At 42.5% G+C, this 12,240-nt stretch overlaps 1 protein-coding gene and 1 non-coding gene across 2 annotated transcripts in view; one reads left to right on the top strand and one right to left on the bottom strand.

Annotated features, from left to right (window-relative positions):
* Nucleotides 1-12,240, top strand: part of LOC117552640 (contactin-associated protein-like 4) — a 132,218-nt gene that overhangs the window by 35,001 nt on the left and 84,977 nt on the right. Inside the window, 1 exon segment of the mRNA XM_034226217.1 lies at nt 3,724-3,834. Coding sequence (XP_034082108.1) covers nt 3,724-3,834 — 111 coding nt within the window.
* Nucleotides 6,920-7,002, bottom strand: trnal-uaa. Its single transcript has one exon. It is a non-coding gene; the product is annotated as a tRNA-Leu (tRNA).

Raw genomic sequence — 12,240 nt, 5'->3', positions numbered from 1 at the left:
AATTGAATTGAGAAGTGTTTCGTCACAAATATCATAATATTATATTGTCCTACCAAAATACAGTACAACATAGTCGTTGCCATTTAAAACTGGAAAATATGTCATTTCATGTGACACATAGAGGGAACTGGTTTGCATTCGTAGCCATTTTGACACAAAGAAGGAGGAAGTCAGATGAGATTTTTATTGAAGTTATGATTTGTTGTGCTACAAGTTGTTTACTCCCCTCAAGTAGCCCAACAAAAGGGTGAATTCAGGATGAATCATCATATGTTTATCCTTTTCAGGATCTGTGAAAGGTCAACACATCTGTGACCTGCAAGATATTTTGGGCAGTATAGTCTTACTTTTTCAGAATGCCACTGATGTGATAAAGCCAGTTAAAAAAGCGCCTTTTGTCACAATACAAACTCAAGCGACATAATCATAATAAGTGTCTTTTTAAATTGAGCGTCTTTCCTCTTTTAAAGGGGCCCTATTGTGCTTTTTGGGGGGTTTTCCCTTTCCTGTTTTGTGATGGGTTTGTGTGCATGTAAATGGTTTGCAAAGGCTAAAATCCTTGTGTTCCCTCCAGAGGGAGTTTCTCTCCCACACGCTGCATGAAACGCCTCTATTGGAGTTTGTTTACTTTTGTTATAGTGACATCACCTTGTAACGCTCCAACACATTATACGTGAGGCTTTTGAAACCATTGAAACATGTCACAGTAGAGGCACAAAATACCCAAATGGAGCACAATATGTCCTCTTTAAACAGTGAAATCATGGTTGTTGGATACTGAGCGGCAGATGAAGGCCTTGTGCTGTTGAGATGAAGTACACTAATGTTGACGGAGTAATGGAAGCTAAAGCGTTGTTGTCAGAGTTGTGTGCAGGGATCGGACCGAGCGTGAGTCACAGTAATTGGCTCTCATCTCAGCGGTGGAGAACAACATCCATTAACAGCTTTAGATGGAGGCAGCGCTAGATTACAGAGGGGGAAGCTGTAAATACTTATTGAGCTGATGTTCATGAATCTGTTTGTATATATATGTGTGGGGTTCAATTAGACTACGGGCTGCAATTCTACAGTGTGTCCCATTACCGTTAAGTATACAGTTTATCCAAGTGATGAATGATAAAGATGTGTACAGCCGCAGGGCCCCACAAACAATTAAACACTTTCCTAAATCATTTTTATTTAACTGTGTTTTTAGTTAAAGAGAATTAGAAGAGTGTTTGAACATTAGTGGGATGGAGACGGACTAGCTTAACATTATTAACTCATTCTCCTTTATTGAGTTTAAATTGCAACCTCCTTCCTACAATAACACAATTGAATTTGTACAACTTCACAATTGCATATTGTTCTATATATAATACAGTATATTAAATGGGGTTTGATTGCAAAGAGAAGCCAATTAAAATGATAATAATATCATTAGGTATACAATATGATGTTTTGATTGCCTTCAGTCATCTATAAAGCATTAAAGAATGAAACATGAAGGTTTCTTCTGACAACGCTGATTAGTCTCCATCAGGATCAGCCTGTAATGAGCCGTTCATCTTAACAACACCACATGATCACAGCATCCATTCATCCACATTATTACACTGTTCATTCATCTCCTACTGTATGGTGCCATTACAGCTGAAAGACCTGCTTCCACCTGGGGACATGAAGCATGCCTCTCTGTGATTAGTGCCACTCGCTAATATCCACAGACTCAAAAGGAATGATGATGGAGCTGTGACAAACGTTTGATTGAAAGGTTTCTTTGTGTATTACCTTATTCAATGACATCATGTATTTCTCTATTGCTGATTATTTCCCCCTCTCAGCCTCAGTGCGCTCTCGTCCTTCTGTCTTTAACAACCCAACACTTTTTCTCCCAGACGAACAGATGGGAAATGATAATCTATCTCCAGCTGCGTGTGATATTGTGATATCCTCAGCGTGGTTTTAACTGCCGACCCCTCAGCTGTGTTTTCCACTCTGGAGAAGAGTTTGGACATATCTCCTTTTACGATTTTGACCCTCAATAATCTCGTGCCAAGAGAGGAGACGTTCCTGTGTTAAACTACTGACAGACTGCAGTGTAACGTCAAAGGCCTGCTTTCACTTCGCTGACATCTAACCTGCTGTTACTATCTGTGCTATTTTAAACCTTGTTGAAAGGATGGGTTTCTTATTTTCTGAATATTTATTACAACGCAAATAATCTGTGTGTTTGTTTTAATGCATGCTGTTGATTGCTTTGGACAACAAAGAGATCACAGAGCAGTTTAAAAATCATCTTATGGAAAATGTGCAAAAATCAAAACCACAGTTTTGTTAAAGTGCTTTGAGATAGATAGTAAATGAGCAGACATTAAAGAATGTGCATTGATGATCATGAACACCTTATAACAACTTGTTTACTTAAAGGTCCCATGTCATGCTTTTCCGGTTATCACCCGTCCCCTTGTGTTATGAAGGTTTTTATGCATGTGAACGGTCTGCAGAGTCACAAACCCTCAAAGTACACCCTGTAGCGAGTACAACTCTAACGGCCCGTCCACACAGCGGCGTGCGTTGAAAGCTTCACCATTCACTTGAATGGGGTGACTTCACTTTTCGCCGAACTGCATTGTGGGAAGCGGAGCTTTGCTGGCGTGGCTCGCTGCAGAAGTTGAGAAATGTTCAACTTTTGAAGCTTCTGAAACTTCGGTGGAAGCGTCAGCCAATCAAATCCCGTTTATGCAAATCTGCCAGTACAAGCGCTAGCCAATCAAACCGCGTGTATGCTGGGAGAGACACCCCGTAGGTCATTTCCTCATATTCCAAAAAATGGAGGAGAAATGAATCATAGCGGTAGGGAATCGCCCAGTCGTGTACGATCAGTCCCTGTTCACTACCGGGATACAAACCGGAGGAGCCAGAGCCAGGCATGGAGGGAGGTGGCAGAGATAGTGGGTGAAACTGGTAGGTTTTCGCCTGTTTGGGGAGTTTATATCCAGTTTACTTCGTAAACTGTATGTCGGGGGCGGAAGAACTCCCCAAGCTTCAGACACGCCCACCGCCAAGCTTAAACGCACGTCGCTGTGTGGACGGGCCGTAACACAGAAAAGACCTGTCTATGCTGCCCCAGAACGCCTTGTTGGAGATTTCTCTTTTTCTTCCTGGGTACAGTGACGTGCACGGATCCATGGAGCCGTTAAGTTACGTCCGCAGAGCCGTTACGTTAAGTCTGTGGATTGGTCCAAATGGACCAATCCACGGACTTCCTCACACACACACTCAATCGTTTCTCAGCTGCAGCTCCGCCGATTTCTCCTCTCTGAGACGGCGGGACGAGGCGAGGCTGTGAGTCGGTGTGTGAGCACACACACAAACTCCCAGCCAGGCTGCGGGTGTGTGTTTCGGGCTGGGTTTCGCTGTGTCACGCTGTCTCGCAGACGGCCACTGGGCTCATAGGGAGGGGGGGGATACACATACTATACAGAGATGCTGTATGAGAAACCAATGTGATTTTGGAAAATTGCACAATATAAATCTATTTTAGTAGACCTCAACAATAGAATTATGATCAGTAGAAATGGCCAACACATGGGACCTTTAAAATATGACAGTTTCCCTGTCAGTTCACTTGTACTTGTTGAGCCACAGAGTTTTGAAAAGTTCATATTTTAAAGAACTTTAAGGGAGAATGCGAAAGCTCTAACTTTAATGCTTTTTTTCTGCTCTGTGATTGGTTGACAGAAGTGTGTGACAGCTCATTGGTGTCCAATCTGCCTCCATCGTCCTTCAGAAGCTCCTCCCAGCTGTCCAGCAGCCACGCGCCGGGCTTCGCCAAACTCAACAGGAGAGACGGTAAGAAAGACTTTCTGCTGCTGAGAGTGACTGAGTGAATGATAATGAATGACTGGATGATGTTTACTAAGTGGGAACTAATCACTGGAAGTTACAGCATGATTTGGCAGAATGAGACTACAAGTGAGACTTTAAAATAGCCCAAATACGTTTATTTATTTTTACTGAACATATTCCTGTTGAGTTTTATTGTATTATCATTTGTGTGTTATTTCAAAAGTCTTGCTTTCCCCACACAGTAGCTCCCCTGCATCTTTCTTCACATTTTTTGGTTTTACGACATGTATTCACTATTTTGATTCACTCTCAGACACATTGCCATCTGTGGCAGCTGTTTTCACAGTGAAAAATGTAAAATAAAATCACTTTATATGCTACCTGCCCATTGCTAAACATCAGACCAACAAAGGTAGCAGTTAGCTGGTGAACACAGTGGGACATTTAACAGATAATATGTCAGGGTTTGATAGGAAGGCAGGACCCAAACGCAGTACAAAACAATAAGTAAAGTAGTTTGAACAAGAACCAAGCTTTAATCCACAAAAAAGCCGGTAAACGAGGAAAAACAGATTATGCACAAACTGGAACACGAGGTACAGGAGCCCAAGGAAAACCAACAGGAACATGCATGGGGAAAATAACGACCCAACAAGGAGATCAAGGGAAGACAGAACTCTAAAGACACAAGACTCATCACAAGACAAGACACAGCTTCGGGGGGGCAACAGGTGAACACAATCAGAAAATCACTGGGAAACGAATAACAGGAAGAAAAACTAGACAAGACACAATGAGGTGATACATTTAAAAATAAAACAGACTGTCACATAATAAGCCAGTAAGAAAGTCATCAAAAGGAAACCCATGCATCAATTATAAATGTAGCTTCTTATCCACTATGCTGTGCAATTAAAACCAACTCTGTGTTCATTGCATCAACTTCATAGTATAATAATTACTGAGTTATCTGCTGCAAAAAGGCCCAAAAACTCATGTAATGCTGCCACAATAAAATGGCTGAGGATATTTCTACACAAACACACAGTAGTTGGTGTATTGGATGCCCCAGACTTTCTTGAATGTGAGAACATGAAGGATTAGGAGTGGGGGTGTAATGAATGAGTTAAAAATAGCTGAGATAAGGAGGGCTGTTTGTGTCACATTTCCTCCCCAGCTGTATTAACGGTGCAGAGCTCACACGGTTCCAGCTGTTTGCTGAGGAAATCGATGAATAAATGAACGTCTGGTTTCTATTTCCTGCTGCTCACTCTCCGCCTCCGCTCTCAGAGGAGCAGCTCTGCTTCCAGTTCATTTACTCACTAAATGAACAGATGATCAGAGCCCTGCAACCCCGCCTAAAGGATTAATACACATGCTTTTCACATGGGCTTTATCATTAAGAGTTTTTTTTAAATAACAATGCGCTGTAATTAAAATAATTGACTTCACTGAAGAGGTTGTGTGCATCCAGGGAATAGGTCTCTCGGTAACTGATTTTGTTGTTTACAATTTCACCTCAGAAGTGTTATAAAACGAGTCTGATCGTGAGCATAATACTGTCGTTTAAGGACAATTAGATTTGTAGTTGTATGCATTATCTGCAGCATCAAAGTGTATTTCACAGGTGTGATATAAATCATCACGATGGTGCTGTTAGAGATAACAGATAAAAGGCTCTGATTAAAACAAATCATTTCAACGACTAAAGTATAAGCAGATATGTTCCACGGCGTTGTCTATTACTTAACCTTTTCCCCATAAATGAGAATGTGTGTTTCCGTCACCTGGCTCCAGTCTTGTTTAATTGCAGGCAGTAGACACAGACTTATTTGCTACCCTCAGTATATTGTGCCAAACAGATCATCACTGAAAAGTGCCCACATTCCTACTTTGAGATTCTTTTTCTGCCAGTGTTCACACACGGCTCAGCAGTGATGGATGTGTTTGTGTCCGGCGTAAAGCACGCGTGAAACCTCTCACATTGTCCCTTTTGTACACAGCATTTTCTTTCAAAAGATGACACACTCAATATTTTTAGATCTGGGCCAGGAATAGTCTGAAACGCTCCAGCAGGAAGCTGATGAGTGACAGAGATAAATGCCACTTTCACCAGGAACCTGCAGGATGAAGCACTATGTTACGCTCTGATTGGCTCCTCAGTGTGTCTTACCCCTAGTTTCCACTGGGTCCGTCTGCGGCGTGTTACGGGCGCGTTGCGGCCACAAGGATCGCGGCCACTCTAGCCGCGTTACGGCTCAGAAGCGTCCCAGAAGCGTCTCGCCGCTGGGCTCCGCTCGAAATAGGATTGAAGTCTATTTTTCAATGCGACGCAGCCATAAGGTAATGTCGGGCAGGAAGTGGAACGGTGACAGCATCCGACCCACCCCCCAAAACCGGCTCCTTCTCCTCCCCCCATCCCTCCTCTGTAGTCTTTCCAGTAGGAAAATAAAGGCCAGCGTTCTCCTTCGGTTTACAGGCACTGTGTGTAAATTATATAGAATAATTATGATGATGAATGCATTTTTTTTACCACTAAAATACAGCAACTATCTTTTATTCATGTTGTTTTTAACTGGACTATTACAATTATTATTAATTATGTCTGTAGTCTACAACACACCAAATAGGAAATAACAACAATAAACACGATTTAAACAGACACAAAAATAAACCATTTAACTACGTAGCCTACTTACTTTCTTGTAGAAGTACAAATGTCCAGGAAATATGACCAAATCAACAAGAACTGCGAGCCGGCATGCACGACGCTCCGCTTCCGTAATGCCTCTGAAACGCTCGTGAAACGCGCCGGTAGGGTATGACGCCGGACCAAAACCGCGGCCTAGCCGTAACACGCCGCAGACGGACCCAGTGGAAACTAGGGTTCCCATATTCAGTTTTCATCTTTAATTTCTCCTTCCCGGAACATGGTGACATCACTATGTAGCACTCAAACTTCTATTGGCTAGCGCTTTTACACATTGTGTGTTAATTATTTTTTTAAGAAATCCAACCAGTGTTGCTTATCTACTATCTGATTACATTATGCAATCTGCCCTTATTCATTTCAATAATACTTTTAACTTACCAGGAGTGGGGTTCGAACCCACGAGGGCTGACACCCATTGGATCTTAAGTCCAACGCCTTAACCACTCGGCCATCCTGGTTACTTCGGTTAGCTTTTATAGCCAAAATTATCGGGGGTTTTCCCTTTCATGTCGTGCGTTATATGGGTTTTTGGGCATGGTAATTGTCTGCAGAGTTTCTCTCCCACACACTCCCCCTCCTGCCTGAAACGTCTCCTTTGTTTACTTCGAGAGCATAGTGACATCACTACGTAACACTTGCACTTCTACTGGCTAGAGCTCCAACACATTGTACATGATAGGCTAAGGGGGCAGGAAATCTTAAAGCAGTTGACTAATCACAACAGAGCCGGCCAGCTAACCAATCAGAGCAGACTGGGCTCTGGTTTCATGCCCCGGCCACACGAGGACGAAAACGGCTAAACGCATAGGATTAACGCAAACGCAATCGCAAAAAAGCTTCCGTCCACACGCAATAGTCATCCGGATAGTGTCTGTCCACACGAGACAGCTCCGTTTAGCTCCAACCGCTGGAGAAGCTGCAGTACATATACCGAGCCTGTACGTGGCGCTGTAACTTCCTCCACAAAAGCAGCGAAGAAGCATGGTTGTCATGGTTGCCCTTCTGTTTATTCTCCGCGGTGGGGGCCGAGGGAACCGGGCAGAGTTTCTCGCCAGTCAACGTGTATTAAAGTTTAAATCTTCCGACAAAATTATAAAAGTGCCGGTCAAAGGTCTTCTTTGTTATTTATTGAGCTTTAAAACAAATGAATAACAAATCTATATAATATAATAATATAAATACACGGAGCCTCTCTTTTTCCTCCCTCTCTTTGGACAGCGCCAGTGTCTGTTTCATGCAGCAGCTGATCCAGTAATGAGTGACCCGGCCGACAGTAAAAATAAACATATTTATATCTAGTTTAGGTAGTTTGAGAGGTAATTAAAATAGCTAAGGGTGATGATCTGACTTGAAATGTGTGTTTTACTCCGTTCACCGCCGCATCACAGCGGGAGGAGCTGCAGGTAAGCAGAGCTGCGTGTCTCCGTCCTGTCAGATTAGACTTCACTCGCGTTTAGGTCCATATCGAGAGAAAGATAAATAATCTGAATTCAGTGTGCAGTTTACTTTGACGCGGGGGTGAGCAGCAGAGGTGGGGAGAGGCGGGGCTATTGCCTCATCATTATCAGAAAATGATCGTATAGGGCGCACACATGGAGCCGTTGGACCCCCCAGAGCGTTGCGTATGCCGTTCTCTCCACCTTGGGACCCGTTATCGTTTACGCAGTCGTTTAGTGCCGTATTCGGTCGTCCTCGTGTGGCCGAACGGTCTATATGACACTAAACAGTAACGCAAACGACCGTTTTCGTCCTCGTGTGGCCGGGGCATCAGACAGAGGGTGAAAATAGGTGCTGCAGCACAGGCAGTATGAGAAAAATAAAGAGCTTTGTGAACATTAAAGCATGGAGACATGTCCCAGTAGAGACACTACATACTGATATGAACCTGATAATGAGCATAGGGTCCCATTTAAGTGGAACCTGTTCTGGTTGTGTATGGATTGCACAGTATTGATTTTCAGTACATGTGTTTGTGCATTGTAATTGTAAAGTTTTAATGATTACACTTGAAATTCGACTCGGGTTATGTGTTGTACTTTGCCTGCAGGAGACACTCAGTGTTCCCCGGGCTCCTGCGTTATTAGGTTCTCTCTGTCCATCTGACAGGTTATCAGGCTGCTGGAGTTACCATCCCGGTTCTGTATTCTCATGCAAATGAGGAGCTCTCACTCCAGGCCTGTATATAAAACACTCTGCCTGCCATGTGTCCGTCTTCTTTTCCTTTCAGCTACCTGTCTCCCTGCTTTCTTTCCTACCTGTCTCTCTCACTGTGACGGCTCACCTCTTCCATTCTGCTTGACTTTTCATTTTGCTGCATGTCTCTCTCTTTGTATGTCCTCTGTACCTGTCAGGTGGAATATCGGTGCATTATTAATGATTCAAGAGTCCTTTCTTTACTTGTCCATCCATCTTTTCTTTATAGTGAAGCTAACGTCCAGAGCGGACTCTCGTCAAGCTTGGTTTCCCTTCAACAGTGAAGCCTTCTCCTCACCTGTTACATACACTACCCGTACTGCTCTGATAACAACAGGGAGACAAATTGAGTTGGTTTCAGGTGTCCGAGCCCTTACATGTGAGGCGGATTACTGAAGGCTCAGGGAGGAAGGGAGCAGCAAACCCACCTCAAATATACTTATTAAGTATACTTAGCGCTAGGGCTGCTCGATTAAGGAAAAAATCATAATCTCGATTATTTGGGTCAATAATTGTAATTGCGATTATTACAAACGATTATCCATTTACTTTGAAAACATCAATTTATTGGAGAAAAACAATTTGAACAGTATGTTTTTAACAGTTGATTACCCTGAACTTTAATTATAACTCAACTGAAAAACCAATACAAATAAATAAATCGTTATATTTCGATTACGTTGTTTTCGTAATCGTTGCAAGCCATAATCATAATTGCGATTAAAATACGATTAATTGAGCAGCCCTACTTAGCGCCGTGGATGTCTCTCGCTCCTCTCCAACTTCGCCATTTTTGTGCTTGTTCTATTTTAGTCCATTCATATAGTCAGGGTTGGGAGGGATACTTTAAAAATGTATTCCGTTACAATTACTAGTTACCTGTAAACATTTGTATCAGTAACCTTATCAGAGTATCAAAATATACCTGGTTTAAGTACCAAGACTTAATGATGGTGTTAGGCACAGGGGTGGTTTACGTGGAAATGAGTGACAGGTTTGCAGGTGACTGGCAGAGATAGGAAACTCTGAGGTCACCTAGTGATCATGTAGGGAATGACAACATCTAGAATGATCAATAATGGATGCAGTAGCTGGACAGAGGAGAGGAGGATCCTGTGCAGGAATATGGGAGAAATCAATCATGACAACAGCCTAGACGTTAGTTATATGTGAAGGGTACAGTAATATGCAATGACACAAGCCTGATTACAATATGTTTATACCAGGCTTAGGTATCCAAATGGTCAAAGGGCTTCCTTTCATTTTGTGCTATACTTAAAGTAGAAATATAAAAAAAGATAAAATGTTGAATAGGAACTGTTTGGTTATCATGTAAACAAAGTAATTCAACACAAAGGAGAAATACACTGCATTGCTCTTAAACTGTTGTACAGTCAAACAAGTTGGCTCAGTGCTGCAGCACCTCTTTTCACCCTCTGTCTGAAACCAGAGCCCAGTCTGCTCTGATTGGTCAACCGCTTAGAGATGACCCACCCCTTAGCCGTACAATCGCGTATGTATTGAAGCGCTAGCCAATAGAAGTGATTTTAGCCTTTGCAGATCATGCACATCATTTACAAAAACATTTATAATAACACACTACAGGAAAGAGATAACTACAAAAAGTATAATAAAGCCCCTTTTGTTCCCTGATGGGTGAAGCCATAACATCGGAGAGTTTGTAGTTCTTTTTGGCCATAACCATTTCCACCTTCTTCTCAGGACTAAGATGAGGGTGTTGCACTTTTCCTTTTCCTTATACATGTGATGTTTTGGTGTTGATGTTTTGGTGTTGTTGTTTTTTGTTGTTGTTTTGTTTCTTTCCGTTAACCGTCAAGTGGGAAATAAGTATTTTTTGTGTTTTTCTTAGTATACTAAAACACTTGTTATGTTTGGCTGTGAAAAAAAAGAAAATGTACTATGAAGGGCAGACCATCTATTTTTATTTATTTAGTTTATTTAGAAAGTGGCAGGTCATATAAGATTGTTTTCTTCTTCCTGCTCCTTTCCGCTCAATGGTGTGTTAATAGAGACAAGTTTTGTTGAACAGTGAGTTTTGCGTACCATGAGCGGGACAAATAATGAAAACCACATTTCCAAGTGGCTGGTTAGAGTTGGTTCCTTGATGGACAATCAGGGCAGAAAGAAACTGTTTGATTTAAAGGATCCATCAGGGTGGACCACACGTCAGTCTTGGTAACGCCCTTCTGAGTCTTGGAGCTCTTTCCCTCCGACCTCTTTCTCTTTTCTTTTCCCTCTTTCCCTCTTCATGAGGAAAGGTCAGAGTGTCTGCTCGGTTCTGTTCTCCTGTCACTGGACACGTCTGCTAGTCAAGCGCTAATTAGCTTTGGCCTTCAGGTCCACCAGCAATCAGACCGACACTGATTCCTTTTCACTGCTTAGCTTAGTTCAGAGACAAAGTAAGGGAATACGGACGCTATTTATTTTGCAACCCCACCGCCCGCAGTCATAGTGGTTAGAACTAGTATTAATTTAACACATAATTAAAGTTTCATCCTTTGCAATAACACACTGCTGTAGGATGGTGGTTTGCTCCTCTTGTGGACAAGAGGGAGGTGAAGTACTTTAGTGACTGTAGGGTAAAATTGAGCGTGAGATAAAATCATGGTGAAAAGGAGGCTGAGTTTGAAGGTGAATTCAACTCTCAAGCTCCTGTGGATACTCTGAGAACATATTGATACTCCCTGATTGCTGAGCCTATATCACACTCGCCTTTTGGCAGACTGCTTGAACCCACAAATAAAACAAAAATGTCTCACAGCCGACTTTTTGTGATGGATTTTTATGACAGAAAGTCTTTCTAGTCTCACAAGCAACACATTTACTAACAGCTCAGTACTGTCCCCTGGAGGTTTAGGATACATTATGTGTGTTGCTTTTTAAAGACAATGTTAGCTTCCTGGTGCAGAAACAAAAAGCAGACAGCATGCACACACACCACACACACACACACACACACACACACACACACACACACACACACACACACACACACACACACACACACCACACACACACACACACACACACACACACACACACACACACACACACACACCCACATCTTGTATACATCACTTCAGGGGACATTACATTGACTTACATGCATTTCCTGGAGACTTATCCTAACCATAACCAACACATGTCTAACCCTAACCCTTAACCTTACCCTTATCCTAACCAAGTCTTCACCCTAAAATGAATGATTCCCCTTATGGGGACCTCCATTTTGTCCCCATAAGGGAGGCGAGTCCCCACACGTGACTATGTAAACAGATTTAGGTCCCCACAAGTATAGTAATGCTAGGCCACACACAACACACACACACACACACACACACACACACACACACACACACACACACACACACACACACACACACACACACACACACACACACACACACACACTATACTACGCACTATAGCCATTATTGAAAGTGTTTTGGGGTGAGACAAATGGTATGGCGTGCAAAATGTGG

The sequence above is a fragment of the Gymnodraco acuticeps genome, unplaced genomic scaffold (genome assembly GCF_902827175.1).
Source record: "Gymnodraco acuticeps unplaced genomic scaffold, fGymAcu1.1, whole genome shotgun sequence".
NCBI lineage: Eukaryota > Metazoa > Chordata > Actinopteri > Perciformes > Bathydraconidae > Gymnodraco > Gymnodraco acuticeps.
The sequence above is the reverse complement of the archived record's forward strand: the minus strand, read 5'-3'. Positions and strand labels throughout refer to the sequence as shown.